The sequence below is a fragment of the Pongo abelii genome, chromosome 1, assembly GCF_028885655.2.
Source record: "Pongo abelii isolate AG06213 chromosome 1, NHGRI_mPonAbe1-v2.0_pri, whole genome shotgun sequence".
NCBI classification, from domain to species: domain Eukaryota; kingdom Metazoa; phylum Chordata; class Mammalia; order Primates; family Hominidae; genus Pongo; species Pongo abelii.
In genome coordinates, this window is record NC_071985.2 from 5,609,951 (window position 1) to 5,636,233 (window position 26,283).

Here is a 26,283-nt window from a genome sequence, read left to right on the forward strand (position 1 = left end):
TATTGATAAAAACAAGTTTATGGGAGCTATTGCCTCTGTTCATCTTTCCTATGTTCAGAGTTTAAAAAACATAGACTAGAGATAATGTTGCAAAAAATGAATGTGTAAAATTAAAATAGATGTTTCCTGCCCACAGATGATGAGGATGGTATGGACTGCATGGACAATGAGAGGCGGCCGCATTTCCCTCAATTTTCCTACTCTGCAAGTGGACGAGAATAAGTCTCTTTCATTCTGCTACTTCACTGTCATCTTCAATTTATTACTGAAAATGATTCCTGGACATCACCAGTCCTAGCTCTTACACATAGCAGGGGCACCTTCCAACATCCCAGACCAGCCAAGGGTCTTCACCCCTCGCCACCTTTCACCCTCATGAAAACACACATACACGCAAATACACTCCAGTTTTTGTTTTTGCATGAAATTGTATCTCAGTCTAAGGTCTCATGCTGTTGCTGCTACTGTCTTACTATTATAGCAACTTTAAGAAGTAATTTTCCAACCTTTGGAAGTCATGAGCCCACCATTGTTCATTTGTGCACCAATTATCATCTTTTGATCTTTTAGTTTTTCCCTCAGTGAAGGCTAAATGAGATACACTGATTCTAGGTACATTTTTTAACTTTCTAGAAGAGAAAAACTAACTAGACTAAGAAGATTTAGTTTATAAATTCAGAACAAGCAATTGTGGAAGGGTGGTGGCGTGCATATGTAAAGCACATCAGATCCATGCGTGAAGTAGGCATATATCACTAAGCTGTGGCTGGAATTGATTAGGAAGCATTTGGTGGAAGGACTGAACAACTGTTGGGATATATATATATATTTTTTTTAATTCCTGGTGGATACTGTAGAAGAAGCCCATATCACATGTGGATGTCGAGACTTCACGGGCAATCATGAGCAAGTGAACACTGTTCTACCAAGAAATGAAGGCATATGCACAGTCAAGGTCACTTAAAGGGTCTTATGAAACAATTTGAGCCAGAGAGCATCTTTCCCCTGTGCTTGGAAACCTTTTTTCCTTCTTGACATTTATCACCTCTGATGGCTGAAGAATGTAGACAGGTATAATGATACTGCTTTTCACCAAAATTTCTACACCAAGGTAAACAGGTGTTTGCCTTATTTAATTTTTTACTTTCAGTTCTACGTGAATTAGCTTTTTCTCAGATGTTAAAACTTTGAATGTCCTTTTATGATTTTGTTTATATTGCAGTAGTATTTATTTTTTAGTGATGAGAATTGTATGTCATGTTAGCAAACGCAGCTCCAACTTATATAAAATAGACTTACTGCAGTTACGTTTGACCCATGTGCAAGGATTGTACACGCTGATGAGAATCATGCACTTTTTCTCCTCTGTTAAAAAAAAAATGATAAGTCTCTGAAATGGAATATATTGGTTAGAATTTGGCTTTGGGAGAAGAGATGCTGCCATTTAACCCCTTGGTACCGAAAATGAGAAAATCCCCAACTATCCATGCCAAGGGGTTAATGAAACAAATAGCTGTTGACGTTTGCTCATTTAAGAATTGAAACGTTATGATGACCTGGCAACAAAAAGTAATGAAGAAAATTGAGACCTGAGTGAAGATAAGAAATAATCTTTACTTGGCAAAATGAACACATCTTGAGTATTTAGGAAGTGGGCAGTGAAGGCTAAGAACCTGGTGTGTTTCTTGGGATCATGGTACATTTATCACTGAATTAAGCCATCAGGGAAAAAACAACAAAAAAAGAGAACACCTCCAGCTTTTCTTTTTCTGTATATACTCATGTCCCCAGATTCCAACATTTCTCACTGAAAGGGGGCATGTATGCAAACCTCATCTTTCTCCTTCATTAATGATGATCTTCAGATTAAACCCTTTGGTGCTAGGAGCTGACAATTTCCAAAGCAGCCTGTGAAGTCCTAGGGGCTGGGGGCCATTCTTGCGGCAAGCAGAAGGCCATCCTACTCCTTGGAGTGATCATGGAAATGTATTTTAGTTAAACTCTGACAGCTCCCAAATGGAAGACTACAGCATGACGTAGTATTATGATTGCATTGTATGAAAGAGCAAGTGACTTTCTAAGTAGGATGAATCATATTCATATGCAGATGTCTTAGCCTCTTGATGCTGGAAGTGTGGATTTATAGCTATGAAACCACTGCTGGCAGTGGGTGGGCCACTGGGACTGACGGGGGTTAAAGGGCATTTTACTAAGGCAGCTAAGACATATTCAGACATCAACGTTATCCTTATTTTTCATATTTCTACCTGAGTGAAGTTCATCCTTAGTATTGAGTAGGAAGTTACAGTAAATGGTAGTTCATTCTTACTTACACACATAGCTAATCTTTTTTTTTTTTTTTCACTTGGAATTATGTTGAATGTTTCATTTTGACAAAAAAGTAGACTAGAAGGTATGTTCTTTAAGTTGTCTTGCATCCATTATATAAGAAAGAAACAGGTGAGAGGAAGAGCAGAAAGCTGAGACTGGCTGATGTTCAGAGCACTTACTCCTCTGGCGGGAAAGCATGACACCGTACACTAAGCACACAGCTGTTTGTTGTTTTGGTTTTTCCCCCCAAATCTTCAAGTGATCCCCATGACCTTGGCCAAGGACACTTCTTAAAGATTAATGACTGGCGCTGACATCGCCCCAGGCGGCCACTCCTCACACTGGCTCTCAGTCCCCAGCCAATGACTTGGCACTGACATCGCCCCAGGCGGCCACTCCTCACACTGGCTCTCAGTCCCCAGCCAATGACTGGCACTGACGTCGCCCCAGGTGGGCCACTCCTCACACTGGCTCTCAGTCCCCAGCCAATGACTGGCACTGACATCGCCCCAGGCGGCCACTCCTAACACTGGCTCTCAGTCCCCAGCCATGCCTGCGGCTCAGTCACTTCTATTCCACCCTCTGAGACCACTGGTTGTCACACAAGGTGTCTTCTTGGCTTTGATTTTGAGAATCCCCTATTTTCACTTCCAGATCTGTCAGCTGCCATGGAGGAAAAATAGAAAACCAGAAATGTGTGTAGAGGGAGATTTCTAAAACTTCCCTTGTGTCGCCCATAGTTGTAGTTTTGGGTTCTGGCAGGCGGAACACCCTGAAACCTGGAATCATTCTATGAGAATACAGTTCAGACTTTGCAGACTCTAGCCCATACTAACTGTCATGAAGCTTGACTTCTTGTCATAATGCAGCCATCTTGGAGGAAATTGGCCATTTCTGCTTGGATGGTTGGCAGGGTCGTGCTCAGCTTTGCTTTCTACACTAATTACATAGCATTATTCAAGTATTGTTTTCCATTTCCCATCCCTGATTTCCAGCTTCTTAAAGCTGACTGTTCTTGCAGGGGCCACTTGCTTCTCCTAGAGTACAAAAGTAAGGGCCTTCCTTACTAACTGCAGGGTCTCTATATTACACCTCAACGTACACACTTTGCTGCTACTGTTTGTACTGTCTACAGTAGAATTTCCTTATCTTGCTCCTGGTAGTGCATTACAGGCAAGCATGAAATGTAAAGTATTTATTTAAATAAAAAGAAAACCTCTAAATTGGTAATTGAATTACCTCCCTGTAGCTTTATAGTTTGTGACATTTCTTGACCTTGCTAGTTCTTTCATTAGATCTGCACAAGATCTAGTCATCTGGTTAAGGATTTTAAGCAGATGCAACTATAAACCCAAGAAACTGTATTACTATTACTGTTGGTCATACTAAAACTGTCTATTTCCTTAAGTATATGACCCACAAGGATGTGAACTAACTAGGAGAAACTGTTTTTGTACACTGTACATCCTTAGTATTTTTACACGTATATGATAGGGATGAACATGATTTTCCTTCGTACAGACAGCTTAAATAAAGCACTATGTCAATCTGCTACTTCTCTGTTTATTGTTGTTGGATGTGGTTCTATAATCCCCCCAAATTAAATCTTCTTTAATGAAAACAGACTTTTAATAGCCCCAGCTGGTATTAACCTACCTTGTATAAAATGTGACAGGAAAATGTATAAATTCCTTGTAGCTCACACACACATAGGGGATAATTTTTACTTCAGTGAAATGGCAGTAGTGCGGTTATGCAAACTTTGATGAAGGGCTGCTTCTGAGGGGAGACGCTGACCTCTCAGCACTGGATTTAGGATGGATGTACTGTGAAGCCAGGGAAGAAGGAGTTCTCAGACCTTGGGGACATTCAGACCCGAATCGTCTATACAACACATGGTTTGGACCCAGAATCTGAAGGAATGTAGCTTTTCATTAACGTCTTCCTGATAATGTACTGCTCTGCATACTTCCTTTCTTAGAGTGTATTTCTAACATGTCATGGCAAATTAACAGACCTAGACCTGGGTGATGTAGATGGGTAGGGTGGCTGGACTGCAGTCTGACTTCACGTTGAATCATTCTGGATGGGGCCTTTTTCTGATTTTACCTCATAAAGCTACTATTGTAGAAACTTGGCTTTGCTCCTGTGACGAAGCCAGACAGAGGAATGGCTTTTGGGACCAGAGTGAGTCAAGCATGTATGTGTATGTCACACGGCCAAATTTGAGGGCATTCTCACATGTGCTCTTCTCTCAAAACCACTGGGGTTGACAGATCCAGGAGGCTAAAATAAAGTGACCTCTATAATTCTTTAAAGGTGCTATTTTTAGAATATTGTATAATTTATTCACAGTATATCTAAAACAGAATTAAGGACAATTAAAATATCTTATGTGACAGCCTTTATGTCTAGCACATTTGATGAAATAAAAAACTTCTGAATCTGAATAGAAGTTCTACTGTTTCAGGCTTGAACCTTTTACATGCTCAAGAGATTCGAATGGTCTGTGTGTGTAGATCATGCCACCGCCTCCAAAGCCTAATCCACATCACTTCTGAGAGGCAAGGCTGAGCATATGGTGACATCAGCTCTGTGTTGAGATGGTGATGAGGATGATGGCCCGCTGGCCAGGCAGGGCAGCCGAAGGTCGGGGACCTGTCCTAACTAACTGCAGCCTTGCCTTTAGTGTTTGTCATTCTCAGATACAACACGGTATGTCCAGTGTCCATTTTTATTACTTTAAAGCATTTGAGGGCTTAATTGTGTATAGTAGAAATACTATTTTAGACAAATAATTATCTGTGTACAGATATTTGATATACTCTAAGTAAATTTTCTAATTTCACTAAGTACGTTTTTAGGCTCCTCTCAAATACTGCATATTGAAGAAAAAAATCTGACACCACCGAGCCAAAGATGCTTTTTTGTCTGTTTTCGTTGTTTAACAGAATGGAAAGAATAATGCATAGTGCTTCCTGGTGTCTCCTGATTGTGCACAAATTAGGACGATAAATAAAATGGAGTCTGATGGGACATTGATTAAAGGTGAAGGATGACTGATTGATAATATAGATCATGAAAAGTAAAATGAATGGCAGGAAAAAAAGTCTGGTCCTTAATATACTTTGGCCTAGTTAAAATATGTGCCTTTTTGGTGTGTTTTGTTCATCACTACAAGATAAAAAGGAAACATTACAACTCAAGTCTTTAAAAAGTTCATTTATTGAAAATCATATGTATAACCTAGCATACGAATGAGCAGATTTAAACACATAACTTCAAGCCATTTCTGAAAACATACACCAGGAGCTCTGCTCAGCTAGAGTCAGACTCCAGCTCCAGCCCGACTGCGTGCGGGGACAGCGCCCGCGTTGATGAGGACCAGCCCCACTGCAGGCTGAGGCGGTGTCACCCTGGGAAGGTCGTGGTGCGTTGTGGCATATTAAGTCTAAATCAGATGAATGTAAATATCTCTTTGTAAATCATTTATTTCACTCTGTTCCATCCAGGTCAGCAATCAGATTGTGGCATGCTGGGTAACTGGAAAAAATAATAAAAAGTAAGTTTCAATAGCTCATGTTCTTCAATGTGATTTGTCTTCTCATTTGCTGGTTTAGTCACCTTTTATGATGAAAACTGTTGGAGAAAAAAACCTGTTGCTAAAAATGTGGAAATTATATGAAAAGTTTGTGCCTCATCTTGTCCACATCAAAGCCCTTGTCACATATGAAATAAGGTTAACCGGTTTAATGGGTTAAATTTGAAGACAACCTAGACTACAGACACTCCTGCCTCTTAAATAAGGACAGTCTGGTGTGTGTTAGGACATGGCCAGAGAGCCATCTCTTCTGTCCGGGAAAGGACACATTGATTTGTGCCAGAATCTGTTTACTGAAAATTTATCTGACCTTACGGCAGGTAATTCTAGAACAAACACAGGGTGTAGGCCAAGTGCCCCTAAGAAATTCCTCGTGAAACAATACAAGCTGAAACACCTCCAAATTTGTAGCTGCAAACAATTTATTGTAACCTATAAAAAAGTATTTTCACATGGAAACCTCGCATGTGTTGGAAGAGGGGATTGGGTGTACTGAGGTCTCTTAGTTTTACACGGATACAAATGTTCCAAAGCCGCTTCATGCAAATCGGGTTGGGGGAGAATCACAAGTTCAGAAAGTATTGAATACTGTTCCTGGCCTCTGCTGCCAGGGCTGCCCAAATTAGTTGAAACCACATCAGGAACTCGAGTCAGAAGCCACTGGAAGTGGTTCCACTCCACAAAGCATGTCTGGAGTTTCTACCGTGCACTCTGTGGGAAGGCGACTGGGCCACAGTCCTCGCCCTCTAGGTTGTGAAGTCCGGAGAAAAGCCAGGATGGTATTTTCCAAATCCCGGTTTCTACGTCAGATAAATGGGAACGCACTGCAGGGCCAGGGGCCCAGTCTGGTCCCTCTTTTTAGTTAGGAACCATGTTCCAAAAAGAGAAGTGGGCCTGCCCCTCCCCAGTGAGGATTTTCCAAGCTGGACTCCAAGGGAGGACTCTTGTCAACCTAATTTAAGCCATCATTAGATGGGGATTTCCAAGACAGGACAATGAGTGAAAAAGAATCCGCATTCAAGAGAAATATGTGAACATCAGCCAGTTGCCTTTTATAAAAAAATGAGAAAAAGTAATGTTTACATTTCAAGTAGATTTCCCAGTGTGTGAGAGACCCTGAGGACAACTTTTTCTTGAACAGGTCTGTGAGTAGTGGGGTGGTCTCAGCAGGGTAGTTAGAGTAGGTGGGGGGCCTGGCCTCAGGCTGAATGCAGGTGGGGCTCCGGCAGGAGGCCTCACTCCTCCTAGTAAACCTGCCATCCCAGGCACGCAGCCCTCCCGCACCCGTGGAGCCAGGTGGACAATTTCCTGGGCCCACAGGATGCTTTGTTCTCCAGGCCCTGTCTGAGTGGCCCCTGAGGAGTCCACCCTGTGCACTATGCCCTAGAGCCCTGCCATTGCAGAGGGGACTCCCTTCTGTCCTCAGTGGGATACTCACAGCACGGAGACTGCCACCAATGCGATCTGATTGTCAAACGCAGGGTTTGCACCGAGCTGACCTGCCCTCCAGGCCAGGTGATTGAACTGACCCAGCACAGTCCTGCTAAATGACTGGTTTGAATGGCCCTCCACCCCTGCTCCATGGATTGGCCACGTAAGGCAGGTGGCCTGGTGGCCTCGCTCTTGACACAGTGCCTTCCCAACCTTAGAAATGCCAGCATGACTGAATACAAAAGGGATAAGCATAAATCCCAATTGATAACACTTCAAAAGAAAACCCAACTCTTGGCTGGGCACAGTGGCTCACACCTGTAATCCCAGCACTTTGGGAGGCTGAGGCAATAGGACTGCTTGAGTCCAGGAGTTCGAGACCAGCCTGGGCAACAGAGCGAGACCTCAGCTCTACAAAAAAATTGTAAAAATTAGCCATGTGTGGTGGCGCACACCTGTAGTTCCAGCGACTCAGAAGGCTGATGTAGGAGAATTGCTGTAGCCCAGAATTCAAGGCTGCAGTGATGAATTTTGGGTAGAAAACACACCCACATACACACAATACAGAATAGGCGTAAAAACCTGAAGTAAAAGTAAAATATGGAATTTTTTGATAAGCTCCAGGAAACAGGCATTTCTCATGATGAGTCTACATAATGCCTGTGGGCTCCCAGGCCACCTAGCAATTTAGCACTATCGGAGCTGTTCCAGAAACGGGTGACCTCCCAATTCCGTGGGCCTGCACGGGGATGGCACAGATGTGTGGGCCTCACCAGGAACCAATCAGAGTCAGCCTGATTCCTTCCTGCGGCAGATCGGCCGTGGCCGTCTGCATGGGCTTTGTATTTCCTGCGGTTCAGGTGAGAAGCCCCATATCCATCCCCACTTTCACACTGTCGAACTTACCGTTCACTGCTCAACCCCCCGTGCCTACGGCCGTGCCTGACCCATGGTGAGTGTTCAGTCAGCACTGGAGGGCTGGATAATTTGTCCTAGGAGGTCACCGTTTTGTCGCCTCCATTTGCTGACTCTTTGGTAACACACATTTCTCTGACCGAGACAGAAGCCTTAGTTACTGCCCACATCTGGCTTATCTGCCATTAGGGATGTCCACGATGCTTATTTCCAGAAAGTCCTGTCATCAACGCCAGTGATCATGGTCTCCAGGAGAGAAGCGCGTGCGTATGCCAGTGGGACATGAGCCCTCAGCCAGTGTCTCCCGTCCTTCTGCTGTTCCATTTGTCATCATGTGGCCCTCCTGAGGCTGTCTTGCTGCTCAGAGGGGGCCGACAGGGCGCCCTGGCCACTGCTCCCCTGCCGTGCTGTCCACAGGTGGTGGAAACGTGCCCCCATCTGCAGGCACACCACTGCTAACCCATTTTCTTTATTCTCATTTTAAATCCTATCGGAGTCTTCTCTCCACAAACCCTGCCTCTTTTATTTCTGAAGTCTGTTAAGTTCTGAGTGTAAGAAATCAGTTGCTCTGGGTGACCTGAACTGTTCCCCAGGCAACCACACTGTGGGGTCCAGCCAGCCTTTGCTGCTGCTTTGTTCCCAAGCCAGCCAGAAAGGCCAGAAGTGGCAGCCCGGGGAGATGGTGGCACCCCTCGCCCCTGCTCACGGGAGACCTGCCTGGGCTTTGCACTTCACTCTCGCCATGGGTGGCTCTAGCCAACCCTTCTGAAGGTAACATCCCCTTCCCCCCTGCTATCCGCTCTGCGCACTGGCACGCTGTCTCTGTTTGGCCAATCAGAACGTGGTCCTGTTCCTCGTGTGTCTGGCAATAAAGCATCCATTTGTAACTGGAGAGGGCAGGCCCCTCCCCCCACCTCCATCTGGGGCATTTCAAAGCTGGCCCTGAGTTGACAGAGCTCCAGGGCAGCCCCTGCCTCGCTTGGTGGCCTCCCGCCTCCGCCTCGTGTTCTGGGCACCAGGGCCAGGGCTCGGCAGCTGTTTCAGCCAGGCCCGGCTCCGCCCGCACCCGCTCGGGTACCTGCCCCCATCACACATCCTGTGGCCTGAGAAGAAGTTCATTTCCCTGCCCAGCCACTTCCCAATTCCATTCACTTCATTTCTCTGGGCCTTATTTTTCTATCTGTACAAAATGGTTATTTATCTCAAATGGCCCTTTCAAGCCCACAATGATCTCAGCACTAATCCTGTTGGTTTCATAATCATCTGTGCTGGGCTCTGGGTAATATGAGGCACTTCCTTTTAAAGGGAAGCTGGTTCTTTTTTCTTTTTTTCTGCCAGAAATCAAGTGGCATGAAAGCTAACACGTCTCTGAAGCGACGCAGAGCTGAGATTCGAACCCACGCAGTTTGACCTCAAAGTCCAGACTCTCCCATGCGAGGCTCTCCTGCTTGCTCTGGCAGATGAGGGGCAGCCAGTTTGATATCTACGGAATTAAGCTGCCAAATTGGGAAGGCAACCTGGATGAAATAAGCCACGTGAGCTCTGGCTCGCCACCAACGCACTGAGGAGAGAGGTGCCCTCAGCATGCTGGGCAGAACGTTGTGGAAACGCGGCCTTCGCGCAGGACCGCCCACCTGTTAGAAGGGAGCACTCCTCTACAGCCACCTTCAGGCCCCCGCGGCCCTGCTGTCCCCAGCACAGTGACTGAAGTTCTCGCTGAGGGGCCTCATCCCCTCCGGGTCAGGCCTTTCCAGGAACCTGGCTCTGCCAGCTGCAAAGCAGGCAGGGGCTCACGGTTAAGGCCATCGCAGGGCAGCGGCCATTCTTGCCTCCTGGCTGCCCGGCTGGGCCTCTGACAACAGCAGCCACACCACAGTCAAAGTTCAAAGCCCTCCTTCCCTTCCACCGCAGGGCTTGGCTTTGCTGCTTCTGGGATCCGAGAAAGGAACGGGGCCGTAGAAACCAGAGAAATGGAAAGGTATCCACAGAGAAGGCCGCCTTGCAGACATGAAGTGGGACTTTCCGTAAGAGAACATCTCGAGCTGGACTTGGCGGGGAGAGGGAGGCGGCCCCCGCACAGGCCAGGGAGGCCCCAGCACACACAAGGCCGGGGTGGAGGCCCTGGCTCTGCGGTGCCGCCTGTCCTCCCCAGGGCGCACCCAAGCCCAAGGGTTCCTTCCCAACCGTGGGGTCTGAGTTTGTCATCTTCCAGCTTTCTCAAGTCCCCTGAGTCATGAGAACTTCCTCTACACACAGGCAGGTCTGTGTTTTATATGAACCATGTTTCCATGGTAAATAGATTTTAAGAATTCCCAAAGGACAGACAGTGTCACCAACAGCAGAGAGTGGAGCCTCTGGCTGCCTCATGTTTGAAAGTGTTAAAAATAAAGACAACACTGACATTTGGGGTTGTAATGTGACGGAATTACAGTCTTTTAAAGGCAAGAACCACTTATCTACACTACATGTAATATTCAGTGTTTTGTTCACTTGTCTAATTGGATTAAAATATTTAGCTCCCTTTAAAATCTTGATTGTGAATTTATATTGTGAAATGTAATGTCTGACTCAGGAAGCAATAAGTAGAGCGAATGTATCTGAAGGAATATAAAATTCAATTGACTTTTCTCCCATGATTCTTATTCTGAAAGTACTCACTCTTGGACAAAGTGAACTGTTAACGGAAGAGCAAGTCTGGCTAAAATGAAGCCCTATGCGCTTTTCAATATTAATTATACACAGGGTGCTCAGTCAAAAAACAAAAAGTTTAACTGTCTGCTGTTGGAGGTGTTTGGGGAAGTTTCTCCGAAGGTCGCGAGATGCTTATGTTAGACATGCAGCACCCGGGGTCTCGTGTCATTTTTTAAAAACACTCAGGCAGCAGGGAGTTAATGACATTTTAGCTGCATATGTTCAAGTTTATTTAAAAAAATATGCAAGTCACTTTGGTTGACAGTGTCTTGTACACAGTTTTGAAAGAATCAGGGCAAACTTTAACAGAGTCAGTTTTTATTTGAAAAATATTTTCTGGGAATGTATCAGTGTTTATTTTTGAGACTGACAATTCGGGTGAAAATCAGGATAAAAACAAAAAAACAACAATTTGGTTGAAATCAAATTGTTTGTTTTCATCTATTTAGAATTCTTTCCAAAAAATCTTGGTTCAGGAGGAGGCTTTTTAATTTATTTTATTCAATGTATTTGCTGTTCTATTCAAGCACCATCTGTCTTACAGGTAGCTAACTTTGTGGTAGCTCCTAAGTCAGCTGGGCGAGGCCCCCAGGGCTCCTGGAAGGACCACAGTAAATTAGGTGACACCTCCAAGGCCTAACATGGGCAGCCTGCAGCAGCTCCGCCTTGCAGCCAGGCCTCCCTCAGCAGGGAGTCTTGCTGCCTGAGAGCTGTCACTTTTCTAGAGCCTCCCTTCTCCCTTTGCTTCCAGTTGCAATGGGCCTTTCCTCCCTTCATCATCTTCTGTGTCTCTGCGTCCCCTGCTTGTTTTCGGCTCTCTTCTATGAGTCCTTTGGTATAATGAGATAATGTCGATGATCTTGAATATAATCACATATGGCTGCTGGATCCATGCACAAGTTTAAATCAAATTAGAAAGTAAATTCACTGCCAAGAATGCTTAAAAGTCATAGGGCCAACTGATTAACCACTGACAAGTCAGTTTCCGACTCTGTTTTCTAAACTGTAAGTGATTCATATGAGGGGACTAAGAGGGAATCACTCCCCAGATTGAACACTGCAGACAGAACCAAGCAGCCTGCTCAGGATACGACGGCTACCAGAAAATGCAAGTCAGCCGAAACCGTATTCATTACCAAATAAGAAAGCAGACACAGAAAATCATCTTGATGGTTGAGACCATCCTCTAAGTGGACAGATAATTTCTGTTTTCCCCTGTCCCAGATGCCATTCTCCCCAAGACTCATGTTTCCTCACCAGCCGGCTCCAACCTTCCTAGCCAGATGTTAGAGCCCCCAGGCTCTGGGTCGCAGACCCCTGACCCTGCTCCAAGCTGTCAGGCCCCGCCCAAACTCCCCTGAGACCCACGGCCCTCACCCTGAATCCCCCTCCCCCCACCCCCACCACCAAGGTTTCGGCCTCCCACAGCCAGGGCCTGCTTCTCAAGAAAAGGCGAGAGTGCGACTACCCAGCCCAGTCTCAAACAAAAGACAGGCCGGGGTGTGTGTCTGGAGGCCCTGACCCTCTTGGAATACAGAGTGTGGGGAACTGCGTCTAGGCAAAGCTGGGCTAGTGCTTCAGTGTCTGTTTCTCCACAAGGACAAGTAAGAGCCATTTCATGACATTTAAAAGCTATTTTCTTGAAGTTGTTTCCCCCCCCAGGTGAGGCAGGAGATCAATAATGCCATTATCTGTAGTCACCCTAAACTAAGAACAAGCCAAGAGGCCAGGCAAAGTGGCTCACACCTGTAATGCCAGCACTTTGGGAGGCCAAGGTGGGCAGATCACTTGAGGTCAGGAGTTTGAGACCAGCCTGGCCCACATGGAGAAACCCCATCTCTACTAAAAATACAAAATTAGCCAGGCGTGGTGGCAGGCACCTGTAATCCCAGCTACTTGGGAGGCTGAGGCAGGAGAATCGCTTGAACCCAGGAGGCAGAGGTTACAGTGAGCCAAGACCATGCCATTGTACTCCAGCCTGGATGACAAGAACAAAACTCATCTCAAAAAAAAAGAAACACAGCTGGGTGCGGTGGCTCATGCCTATAATCCCAGCACTTTAGGAGGCTGAGGTGGGCGGATCATTTGAGGTCAGGAGTACGAGACCAGCCTGGCCAACATGGTGAAACCCCATTTCTATTAAAAATACAAAAAAATTAGCTGGGCATGGTGGTGGGTGCCTGTAATCCTAGCTACTTGGGAGCCTGAGGCAGGAGAATGACTTGAAGCCGGGAGGCGGAGGTTGCAGTGAGCAGAGATTGCACCACTGTACTCCGGTCCGGGTGATGGAGCAAGACTCCGTCTCAAAAAAAAAAAAAAAAAAAAAAAAAAAAGCCAAGAAACGAGCCGAGAGCTTGAGCCAGTGCCCTGAGGCCTGCCCACTGCAGACAGTCCCGGGGAGTGGGGAGGATGGGGGTTCTCGTGGCCAAAAGCATTCATGTGGCAGCTACCACTACCAGGGGCTCCCTCTGCCAGCCACGTTGTTGTGAGTGTTTCAGAATTCCAGCGGAAACAATTAGAACAATGAAGCCTGCTAACAGGCTAGACACTTCCTGTCGGAGGCCACAGGACAGCCTAAGCCCCACCACCAGGGGCAGCGGGGCTCAGGACCCAAGACAGGGAGTGAAGGAAAGGGGTGGACTTTGCTTTGGAACCACTGCCCGACCCATTCTCTTCTGGGTATTAAGTGGACAGAGATGTTTAGAGTTTGACATGCAAAATTAAGTTAAGCTTAACTCATCCAGGCTGAGAAAATGGAAGCCTTTAGTTAAACCATCTCTAATCCGGACAGGAGGGCAGCTCTAACCCTCAGCTGCCCAAGATCTGGACCCACAGGCCACTCCAGGAAAACAGAGAGGGTGGCTGAGCACTCCGGAGCCCTCAGGCGGCACCTCCTCCAAAATACCTGCTCCAACCTACAGCAGCCTCGCCCACATCACGGCTCAGCAGAAGCCTAACTCACAACTCAAGCTGATTCCATGACAAGAAGGCACCGCAGAGGCTGAAGCCCCCTGACAGCCCCTACCTAGAGGTGAAGGCCAGGCTTAGCCAGAAAAAGCGGGCTCTGGGTTTAGATATTCAGCAGAGAGCTTGCAAACCTGGATCCCTGCCTCCTCTGACCACTAGTATTTGCAACTGAAAGCCAACATTCCCTCTACCAAACTTCTTTTGTCATGTTCATATGAAAATAACTGCAAGTGTAATATTTGAATCTGAAAGGCCGCTTTAGAGATGAGCCAGATGGGCCAGTATCAGATAGCACAGGATGGGCAAATCATTGCTGTTGCTTCAGGCAAAAGAAGAAAGACCTGCTAGTTTTTCTGAGGATTTTTTGAGGTTTGGGGTTTTTTTAATGCGTTTTGTGAAAATGTTGCAACTCATTTGGCAATAACCAGATTTTTAAAGCCCTGGAAGAGGCTTCTAAGCATCGGTGATCCATGTTAAGATCTAAGTGTGCTGTAAAGCAGGCAGATGGGGAGTTAAAAGGCAAAGCCCACGTTCTCCTGATCTAGTCCAGAGCCCAAAGGAAGCTGCCATGTGCTCCAGCTTCCACGGAAGACTCCCCACAACCTGAGGTCTGACTGAGTTCTTGGCTTTAGAGGCCAAAGATTCACTCACGCCAGGAGTCACGGTCCCTCCCTCCTATGTGACAAGAGCCTAGTCAGCTGCCAGGAGACCTAGTGGCCCCAGTGGCCCTGATCTTTGGCTGGCTGTGCCTAAAGCAGGTGCTGCTGGGGCCCTCCTTGGGGACCTGCCCACAGGGCTGGGTCTGGTGAAGGATGGGGGGTCATCCTGAAAGCAGAGGGGAGGGGAGTGGCACTGGTCCCACGGCTGCTGCTCTGCAGGCCTCTGCCTTCCCTGAACCTCTCCCAGGACCCTCTGAAGACGAGGGAGAAAGGAAACACCCTCACATGTCCTCAGCCTGTGTGACCAAGGGCCTGTGGGGCATCCCGCCTGCACTCAGCACGCCCAGTAGCCCGTGAAGCCAGGCGTGCACCATGCTCTCTATGCAGAGGAGAAACTGAGGCTGGAAAAAGGCTTAAGTTACTTGTCCGAAGCGGGGGCAGGGGCTTCAGCACAGTGACACAGCCTGGAATAACTCTCTGTTCTTTCCAGCTCCAAACACTTCAAAGGTTTTCAAAATGTAGTGTCCTCCAGAATCATCCCAACAGCTTGGCAAAATTCAGGTTCCAGGGCCCTGCCATGGAGTGTGCCAGGTGAGGCCTCGCCTCCCAGATTAGCTGTGGCAGTGTGGCTGTGGCTCAGACCTTTGAGCGGCCCGCTCCCCCATGGTCCCTGGGAGCAGTCTCAGAAGCATGGGGACAGTAGAGGCGTTTCCACCTCCAGGCCTTAGCTCCGTGGTGCCTGGCTGTGCTCATTTACTATCTGTGAACACATGTTTTGCAGAGGGATTTTGGACCGAGTGGGAAAAGCCAGTACTTAACAGGTTCCTTGAGCACAGGGTCATTTTGTAAGGAGAATGAGACTCCTCTTTGTTTTCATTTCCAGATGCATTTTTCATATCAATCATTCCAAGCACTTACTGCCTGAAGTCCCCAGGGCACTCACAAAGCACCTGGGTGCAATCCTAATTAAAGGCGGAGGGCTTGGTCAGCCCACGGACCACCTCATTATCCTAACAAACTGCTTGATGGGGCAAAACGCACAGCCTCTCTGACAGGAAGAGAAGCGATTTAGAAAACAAGAGGTTTCATACTGTGTTCCAAACTCACCCAGACACTTTCCTTCCTCCCTTTTCCCACTGGCGGCCCCGGATCTAACCTGAATGGGGAAAGCCTGGGCTGTGGAGTCAGGCTTAGCTTCCGTTTGCGGTGTCCCTACTTGCCAGCTCTAATGCTTGTCTGGGCCTTAGTTTCCCTGTCTAAAACATGGAGACAATAAAGTCAGCATCGCCTGCTTGTTCAAGGGTAAAGGGAATTAATGCATGTTCTGTGTGTAACACTGCCGGGTGCTCTGCAAGCACTCCAGATATTAGCCCAGTAATCAGTCAGCTAATTTAGGACGAGATACCTGCATTCCATTCAAGACGACTTTGCTAATTGAGAACACCTCTTTCCTCAACCAGTTCAAACCATACAAGACCTTCAGAGGCAGCTCAAGGCCACCCTCCTCCAAAAAGCCTGTTCTGCCGCCCACGGCCGTCCTCCCGCTTCTCCCTGCTCTCGCACCCTCCGCGGCCTGCACGGCGCAACTTGGCACTCGGTGTGGTTCGTTGATTCGCGGGCCTGGGTCTGTTCACCTGCACGGACTTTAACTCCCTCACCAGGACGGGCCCATGGCTCCGCTTCTCTGGGTCTTGCACTGTGCCCAGCACAGTCTTCAGGATCTCCCTCCCAGCTTACTGCTAACCGATGTGATCCGTGAGAAAGCCCGCCCGATGAGGTGCATAAAAGACCCACCTGTAGACGCCCGCCCAAGGACTCCCACCTGCGCCGCGTTCTGCACAGTACCTGGGTCCGCAGCCGGTCCACCTCTTCCGACAGGCTCTGCCTCTCCAGGAGAAGCTGGTTCTGCTTGCTGAGGAGCTGCACCAGCTGCTGGGCTGTGGCCTGGCTGTGCTTATCCAGCTGCCTTAGCCTGGAGAAAAATCCAGCGCAGAATTAAAGAGGGATAACGTCAGCCTTTCAAAAGGCCCAGGGGCTGTGTGTATCTGAGGGAAGCCCCTGATAGGGAACCATGAGCAGGACGCCTAGGGTGACCCTGAGGTGCCAGGCTCTGGCTAGCAGTAGGCCCTTGGTACGCACTGTGTGAAGGTGAGTAACATTCTAGCAAATGTGCGTGGGAACTGGGAGCCATCTCAGTACACTATCAGTTAGAAAACACGCAGATAAGTGGGGTTAGTAGAAGAAAAAAGGAAACTTTGAACTCCCAAGCAGAGGTCAAAGATGAGGGGCCTAAATGCCGCCATTGTTCAGCTGGAAAGGTCTCTGGCAGGATGAGCAGACGACCGCCCCGGCTGGGGAAGTGGGTGAGGGCCGTGGAAACACTGAAGTAAGGGTTTTCCATTATTAATCACTCAGTCAATCACGAGCTCCGGCATCGCTGACCAGATGTCTTTAAAGATCCTAAATTTGTCATTCTGCTGATGGGCGCTCCTCTCCAGACTTGCTAATTCACTCAGACCATTATCCTCATCTGTCCACAGTCGGCTTCCTACAGCCAGCAGCACAGTCACCCATGGAACTGCTGGCTTTGGATTAAATTTGGAATTGAATGACTACCCAGAAGTGTTCGGGAAAGAAGCGAGATGTGTGGCCTGCCTCACCCATCAAAAGCACCAGCAGGCACGTTAACTCGGATTCTCACAGGGAAAAGGCCATTAAAGCGCAAGGTGCATTTCAAACTCCAGGCTACTGAGCCGAGGACCTCGTGGGCCGTTCTGCGGACACCAGCCTCTGGCTGCCCTCAGTTCGGGCTCTCCTGGGACTCCGAGCACAACTAAACATGTACACGGCCACATGTTTGGGCCTTCAGGTTGGGATAGGTTCCTTTACAAAAAAGGCCGCACATGCGGGCACAGGTACCACTGCCCTCTGGGAAACCCGGCGATGGTCGGTACCTGCCTCCCGCGCTGCTCGGCCCGCACCCTTCCATTTCCCCACGGCTCCCCCGGCCCTGCCCCACCGTCCTTCTCAGCCTCGGATGGATTTGGCTGGAGTCTTTGGTCAAGGGGCCCGAGCCCCCAGCCCTGGCTCTTCCCCAGAACGCACCATGACTCCCTGTTTTCAGCCACACCCAGCGTTGTCCGGGTCTGCGGGGCGCCCTGCCTGTGCCGGGGGAGGCGGGAGCAGCAGCCTAGGACCCCGCCCAGGCAGAGCCGGCACTACGCATGCTCCCAGGAAGCCCCGCCCCCCGGGGGGCGCCTCCGACTGCCACGCCCACAACTCCGCACCACCACCCCCCTCGCCTACCCCAACAAGGGCCTCCTGCTGCCCGCAGGTTCTGGAGAAAGTGTAAGTACTCAGGGACGCCCTGGCGCCTCTTTGGAGCCTGGGCAACAGCCAGGCCCTGCCCTGCCTCCAGGATCAGGCTGGCCTCAACAGAACAGCAAAGATCTTGCATCCAAGTAGGAGTGTTTCCCTGTGTGTGTGATGTATATATATGGTGATGCTCCAACACCCCACCCCATCCTTCCCTCTGATCTTGGAGGAAAAGTAGGTTTCGGCCATCGCTGCTTTGGGAAGCCTCATCGGCCCCTACCTGTCCCCATCACGCTGGGGCTGAGGCAGCCTTTCCTGGGAGCTACTCTCAAAGCCACCCAGTGGATCACAGAAGCTCTCCCGCAAGGCCCCGGAGGGAGGGCCCGGGCTGTCCTGAGCAGCGAGCGGCCGGGAGAGAGGAGGACGTCCCGGGCCAGCGTAGGCCGACCCTCTGACACAGGCAGGCAGCCACCATTCATCTGAGCACCTGCCCTGCTGTGGGGCCCAGGAGCGGGTCCAGTTGAAGAGACAGAGATGGTAACAGCTCTTTTCCTTGAGAAGCAGACAATCTGATGCTTTCGTATTTAAATCAGAGGGTGAAAAGCATCATTTGCCCTTGAGCTCTGGAACCCTAAAGTGGCTTTTCCCCTCCGATGAAGGCCTATCTGTGGAGAGAGCTACTGGCTAAGAGCAAATGAGGTAGTAGCCCCGTGGCTTCCTGCTTGCTCGAAAAGAATGGAACAGAAACGTGACAAATGACATCATGACATCGCTGCATGGCAAGGTGCCAGGAAACGTGACAAGTGACACCATGACATGGCTGCATGGCAAGAAAGTGCCACGAACAGCCATTTATTGTCCATGTGGTCCCTTGCCTTGTGCTTGGATCAAATGAGATGATGGTCCTTTGGACCGATGGGTTCAGTATGTGGTTTTGAACTCCTGAAAAGGGATGGCAGCCCATCCAGGGCAATGCGCAGGGCCAAAGCCGCTCTCACAGCATAAACGCCGGTCATGGCAGGCCACCCTGGCTCCACCTTCAGCGATGGGGCCGGTTCTGGCCTAGACCTTCCTCCTATGGAGCCCTCAGAACCTGGAGGAGGTTTAGTCCAGAGTGCTTTGCAACCTGGGGGCCTGGGAAGGCTATAGCGATTACTGGGGTGGGAAGGAGGAAGGAGACACCACCCAGACCCCGCTGAATCAAGTGCCTGGGTGTGAGCCCCACAAGACAGGAGGGGACCAAATGACCAGGATTTCCACACACAGAAGCACCCCTGCTGTGAGGAGTGAGATCCCTGAGAAGGGGCAGCTCTCCCTTCTCAGCTAAGAGCTGAGGATGGATTCCAATTGACTCAATTTTTAAATCAACTTGAAGACTCCCAATATTACAAATATTGGGAAAAGAGATTTGTTTTTGTTTTTTGTTTTTTTTTTTTTGGAGGTTTGGAGGCAGAGTTTTGCTCTTGTTGCCCAGGCTGGAGTACAATGGCACGATCTCGGCTCACCGCAACCTCCGCCTCCCGGGTTCAAACAATTCTCCTGTCTCAGCCTCTCGAGTAGAGTAGCTGGAATTACAGGCGTCTGCCACAACGGCGGCTAATTTTGTATTTTTAGTAGAGATGGGGTTTCTCCCTGTTGGTCAGGCTGGTCTCAAACTCCCGACCTCAGGTGATCCACTCGCCTCAGCCTCCCAAAGTGCTGGGATTACAGGCATGAGCCACCACGCCCGGCCGGAGATTGATTTTTTTTTTTTTCTTGATACGAAGTCTCGCTGTGTTGCCCAGGCTAGGGTGCAGTGGTGCTATGTCAGCTCACTGCAACCTCCGCCTCCAGGGTTCAAGCGATTCTCCTGCCTCAGCCTCCCGAGTAGCTGGGATTATAGGCTCCTGCCACCGTGCCCAGCTAATTTTTATATTTTTCGTAGAGACAGGGTTTCACCATCTTGGCCAGGCTTGTCTTGAACTCCTGACCTCATGATTCACCCACCTCAGCCTCCCAAAGTGCTGGGATTACAGGCATGTGCCACCGCGCCTGGCTGAGATTTTTTTAAAGTTATTTATTTTTGGAAAAGCCTCCAACCCTGCACAAACCAGCCTACCCTCTGTTAATGGCTATTTCATTGCCATCATTCAGAAGAGATTTCTTGGGGTGTCCTAGACACATAAGCTCTCTTTTGTTTTCCATGGTGGTTACTGCTCTGTCATATTTGTGGTCTTGAGTTCACCTCTTCATCCTCCCACAGTTTCAAATAGCACCGTTGATGACTGCTAACACCTTGAGCCCCTGGGCTCACTGCGCCACAATTACCTATGTAAATTTAATTAATCAATAAACTACCTGTTACATTCAATAATTATCTTAATTAAAAGTTCACTATAGTCCTAGGAGGTACATGCTAGTATCATCCCCATTTCACAGATGAGAAAACAAGCTGAGATGTTAATTAACTTGCACAAAGTCACACAAATAATCGGTAGAGCTTGGAGTCAAATCGAGCCAGCGCCCAGGTGTCCTTAACCATTGTTAATGGTGGTTAACTCACTGAGTTAATTCACCAAACAAACCAACCCTTGGTAAACACCTCTCTTCTTTTTTTTTTTTTTTTTTTGAGATGGAGTCTTGCTCTGTTGCCCAGGCTGGAGTGCAGTGGCATAATCTTGGCTCACTGCAACCTCTGCCTCCTGGGTTCAAGAAATTCTCCTGCCTCAGCCTCCCAAGTAGCTGGGACTAAAGGCGCGCACCACCACACCTGTCTAATTTTTGTATTTTTAGTACAGACGGGGTTTCACGATGTTGGTCAGGCTGGTCTCTAACTCCTGACCTCGTGATCTGCCCGCCTCGGCCTCCCAAAGTGCTGGGATTACAGGCGTGAGTCACCGCGCCCGGCCACCACCTCTTAAGGGTCAAGTACTAATTTAAGACATGGGGGTCCATCAAGAATGACAAATGCTCCCGGCTCTCGGGCGGTTCCTGGACAATGGAGGAGAGACTCACTTGTAAAGAAACACGCTCAACTCAAACAGGACACTGAGGCATGAAGAGAAATGGCCAATATTGCAGATGAGAAGCCTGGGAGGGCTTGCACCTGCTTAGACGTGGCTCATGATCATCATACGCTGGGCACTTACTATGTCGGGCACTATACTTATTGTTTATTTAGCACTCACAATTCCATGAGGCAGGAACTATTATGCCACTTTAAGGTTAAGGAAACTGAGGCACAGACGACATGAATTATTCATTCAAAGTCACTCAGCGGGCAAGCTGGGATGGGAAAGGATGAGTGGGTGCTGTTCTGGCCAGGGCCAGGGGCGGGGCCTTCCCACTTGGGGGCGGCACTGCAAAGGCCAATGCGTGTCTGGAAACTGCAAGCTGTACAGTGTGGCTGGACCAGAGGCTGCAGGCTGCTCAGAGGGAGGTGACGCTGGACTCTGTAACCAAACCAACAAGTATGGACTTCGTCCTGCAGGCAATGGCAGTGCCATTTACCAGACAGGATGGCAGGAGGGACCGGCCTGGAGTAGAAGAGAAGTTCTGGGGTCAGGGCGAGTCCGAGATACCTGTGGAACACGCACCCACCAGGCAGCTATGCAGCTTGGGGCTTAGGAAGGGCCGAGCTGGAGCTCTAGCTGAGTGGGCCAAACCTGCTGGGAGGCGAGGCCATGAACGTGGGGGCAAGATTTGCCTGGGAAAGGTTGGCAAAGATTGTCAGTGTGGGGAGTTTGTTAAAAATGCAGATATCCGGGCCCGCACGACCCCCCCTCCCCGGGCTGAGAAGCTCTTCTGCAGTGAGAGGGAAGGGCTCGCCCAAGGATAGGGGTTAAGGAACCGCCGCATTCAAGGGCTGGCAGTGGACAGGAATCCGGCAAGACACTGAGACTGGGATCCTGGAGGGAGGAAAACTGGGAGATGGAGGTCCAGGGAGGAGAGGGGTCAAGGCGGAGTGGCCGGTTTGTGGGAAATGCCACCTGGTGGCGGAGCGCCCTGCGGAGGCTCCTGGCTGGGGCAGAAGCCAGATTCCAGGGGCTGGAAGAGAGAGGCTCTTCTGGTGAGGGGCTGGGCTGGCGGGGAGGGGTGCACTCCGCAAGACGGGGTGCGGAGGGTGGGAGCCACCGGAGCCGCTGGGGAGGAGGCCCTGGAGGAGAGAGGGGCAATCTTCACGGCAGAGGACGGCGGACTTCCCGAGGGAGGAGGGCGCCTTAGGCAAAAGACTGAGACCCTCCCCCCCGAGGCAAGAGTGGAGGCGGGAGCAGGGGCGGGTCGCGGAGGGCGCTCGTGCTCAGCAGCCTCCAGGATCCCCCACGTAGAGGGCACCACTGTTTGCGCGAAAGGGGACGAGGCAGCGGGGTGGCGGCGGGGAAGCTGCTGCGGGGACGAGGGCGCCGGCGGGAGGCAGGGACACGCCGCCCAGCCCAGGGGGCGCGCTCTGAGGAAGACCCGGGCGCCCGCCGCCTCCTCACCCGGCTCCGCAGCCGCCGCCCCGCGCCCTCCACCTGCGACCTTCACCCCCCTCACCGTCGCCAGGGGCCTGGAAACCTCTTTCAGCCTTCCAGTTTCAGGGCAACTGTCGTTTTGAGAGAGTGCAATTTCTTGTTCTGTGTGTCTTGTTTTTAGACTTTTCTTCTAGGAGGCATTAAGTCATGAACGGGGCGAGGGGGTTTTGCCATCATGGGGCCTGCGGAGTCTGTTTAGGCAGCAGCCCCCGCTGCAAGAAGCACCCCACAGCCTCCGAACCACACACACCCTCCGAACCACACACACCCTCCGAACCACACACACCCTCCGAACCACACACACCCTCCGAACCACACACACCCTCCGAACCACACACACCCTCCGAACCACACACACCCTCCATGCGGCAGGAAACAGAATCGCCAGATTTCAGAGCTCAACCCCTAATTCAGACCCTTCTTTCCCCCGCCTTTATCTCATCTTTGCAACAGGCAGGGATTGCATCCAGGGCCCCCAGGATGTGGTTGCTATCTTCACTGTGCTGTCATGGAGCCCTGGGAGCTGTGGCCAGGCCCCATCAGGGGCAGGAAGCCAGTCCTCCTCCCAGGAAGCCCCCGTGCTCCCCGGCCCTCACAGCACAGGGTAGGGTCCGCGGGTCCATGAGGAAGGACACTTGAGGGAGCCTGCACCCAGGCTAGTGTGGCCGTCCTAATCTCAGGGACAGGGTCCATGTCCTTCAGGATCTGCAGATGTACAACTGCCACCCCTGCCTGCGTAGGACTGGGGACCCTGGGGGAGAAAAGCAGCTGCCCCATGCAGGGCTGGAATGGGCAGCACGGGCTCCCCTTCCACGCAAGGGCATCGCCAGGAATTTCAGGCGTGTCAGGGGCAGCAGTTACCATGGGAACTAACACGCCCGGGTTTCTAAAGGCAGATGCCGATGAAATCACAGGGGACTCATACGTGTGCTGGGCCCAGGCAGATCTCCATTGGTCCAACAGCGATCCTCTGAGCCACACCCTGCAAGCATGATCAGAACCAGCATTTAAAAAAATATGCAAGGCTTCAAGATAAGATGGAGCAAGTGGTGAAATACAAAACAACTTTATAGAGCTGAGTGGGCTGGGGAAAATATCTTATGCAAAACAGAAGCGGTGCAAGCTGCCAGCTCTGGTCCTATGCTTCAGACACTCATTTGCTATGAATACTGTGAAAGCAAGTGAATACATATATTTAAATTTTTTTATGTTGTATGTGATACATACAAAATATATGCAATGTATAAATAAGTTATAAGGTATAATAACCAAATGAACACTTCTGAACCTAGCACCAGCCCCACAGGGCCACTACCAATGGATTTCTTCTCCAGGCCAGCCCCTTCCTTCCCCAGGGGGGCCCATATCCTCATGCGTATATGTTTTTCAATGAGAGTTTTTTGCTTCACTGGACAATTCCCCCTGGGAGCTACCTACGGATTACAGTGGAAGGTTTTAGTTGTTTTGGGGTTTTGTTTTGGGTTTGGTTTTGGTGGTAGTGGTAAAATCCTTTGTTCTGAAACGTTTTCAGACCAGAGCCTCCTCCCTGTGGTCACTCTGACTACAGCTAAGATTGTCCTTCCTCTTAGATAAGTGTTCTCAAAGTGCTTAGACTCACTATTTCCCTGGAAGCAGCGTCTTCCTCATGGAAATGAAGAACATTTTTCAAACAACATATGGATTTCAAAGGTGCAAATACATGAACTGTAAAATATGCACTCACTTTTCTACTCCTCCCAGTGGCCTCCTCTAATGTTTACTGAGCATTTACTAAATGCCCAACATTGTAAGCATTTTGCGTTCCCTAATTTAATCCTCATAACAATACTACACGTTACTTTATCATCTGCATTTTATGCAGGAGAAGCAAGGTGCAGAGAAGCGATCATTTGCCGAAGCGCACACAAGGTAAGGCAGAGCCAGGATTACTTAAGCCACCAAGGCCACAGAGCAAGGCCCACAGTGTGACTCATCACTCTCCTTCTTAGACTCTGTCCAGGTCTCTCACTCCCCTTTGGTCCCTCTTCCTCCTCCATCAGACCTTCAAATGCTGGTGTGACCCAGGGCTGGGCTCAGTGCTCTCCTGACTGGAAATGTTCTGCCTGCATGATTTTTAAAATCTACACTCATGACTCCAAGTGGAGAGGCCAAGGATCCTGAGCACTTGATCTCAGCCTCGGGCCTCTCCCCTGCATTTCCAAGCCTACCTCAAACTTGCCACCTGACACAGTGGAGTCATCTCCTAATGCTCCTCTCTCTGTGACCCTCTCATGTGGGTGGGACCACCCCTAGTCACCATCCCCACAGCTCAGTCTCCTGGTTCCATAGATGAGCCCTCTAGGCCTTCTGAACCTCTCCCATCCCATCCCATCCCACCCACCCATCCATCCATCCATCCCACCCACCCATCCATCCATCCCACCCATCCATCCATCCACCCATCCATCCATCCACCCATCCATCCATCCCACCCATCCATCCATCCATTCCCCCATCCATCCATCCCCATTCATCCATCCCACCCATCCATCCATCCCACCCATCCACCCATCCCCCATTCACCCATCCCACCCATCCATCCATCCATCCCACCCATCCATCCATCCATCCCACCCATCCATCCATCTCACCCATCCACCCATCCCACCCATCCATCCATCCATTCATCCATCCCACCTATCCATCCATCCCACCCATCCATCCATCCATTCATCCATCCCACCCATCCATCCATCCCACCCATCCATCCATTCATCCATCCCACCCATCCACCCATCCCACCCATCCATCCATCCATTCATCCATCCCACCCATCCACCCATCCGACCTATCCATCCATCCATCCATCCATCCATCCACTCATCCATCCATCCCACCCATCCATCCATCCGTCCCACCCATCCATCCATCCACCCATCCATCGATCCCACCCACCCATCCCACCCATCCACCCATCCCACCCATCCATCCATTCATCCATCCCACCCATCCATCCATCCCACCCATCCACCCATCCCACCCATCCATCCATCCCACCCATCCATCCATCCATCCCACCCATCCATCCATCCACCCATCCATCCATCCATCCCACCCATCCATCCATCCACCCATCCCACCCATCCATCCATCCATCCCACCCACCCATCCATCCATCCACCCACCCATCCATCCATCCACCCATCCCACCCATCCATCCATCCACCCATCCATCCATCCATCCCACCCACCCATCCATCCATCCACCCATCCACCCTTCCATCCACCCATCCCACCCATCCATCCACCTATCCCACCCATCCATCCATCCCACCCATCCATCCATCCATCCCACCCATCCATCCATCCACCCATCCCACCCATCCATCCATCCGTCCCACCCATCCATCCATCTGTCCCACCCATCCATCCATCCGTCCCACCCATCCATCCCACCCATCCATCCATCCATCCATCCCACCCATCCCACCCATCCATCCATCCCACCCATCCATCCATCCACCCATCCATCCCACCCATCCATCCATCCCCCCATCCATCCATCTCCCATTCCTCCATCCCACCCATCCATCCATCCATCCCCCATTCCTCCATCCCACCCATCCATCCATCCATCCATCCATCCCACCCATCCATCCATCCCCCATTCATCCCATCCCACCCATCCATCCATCCATCCATCCATCCATCCCACCCATCCATCCATCCCCCATTCATCCCATCCCACCCATCCATCCATCCATCCATCCATCCATCCCACCCATCCATCCACCCACCCATCCATCCCACCCATCCATCCCTCCATCCATCCCACCCACCCATCCATCCCACCTATCCATCCATCCATCCATCCACCCATCCCACTCATCCATCCACCCAT

At 50.0% G+C, this 26,283-nt stretch overlaps 2 protein-coding genes across 13 annotated transcripts in view; one reads left to right on the forward strand and one right to left on the reverse strand.

Moving 5' to 3' along the window:
* AKT3 (AKT serine/threonine kinase 3) overlaps positions 1–3,885 on the forward strand; it is a 359,588-nt gene extending 355,703 nt beyond the window's left edge. For all 9 annotated transcript variants that reach the window (XM_054550183.2, XM_024234045.3, XM_054550203.2 and 6 more), the window contains one exon: positions 137–3,885. In XM_054550183.2, the coding sequence (XP_054406158.1) occupies positions 137–222 (86 nt within the window). In that variant the 3' untranslated portion in view covers positions 223–3,885. The remainder of the gene's footprint in view (positions 1–136) is intronic.
* Positions 1–26,283, reverse strand: part of SDCCAG8 (SHH signaling and ciliogenesis regulator SDCCAG8) — a 265,497-nt gene that overhangs the window by 15,659 nt on the left and 223,555 nt on the right. For 2 of the 4 annotated variants that reach the window (XM_009247821.4, XM_002809243.6), the window contains exons 17-18: positions 16,441–16,567; positions 5,539–5,874 (exon numbers count right to left, since the gene is read on the reverse strand). In XM_009247821.4, coding sequence (XP_009246096.2) covers positions 5,845–5,874; positions 16,441–16,567 — 157 coding nt within the window. In that variant the 3' untranslated portion in view covers positions 5,539–5,844. Of the gene's footprint in view, positions 1–5,538; positions 5,875–16,440; positions 16,568–26,283 lie in introns of those variants that run through there. The other 2 variants (XM_054550178.2, XM_054550173.2) reach the window with 1 other exon arrangement.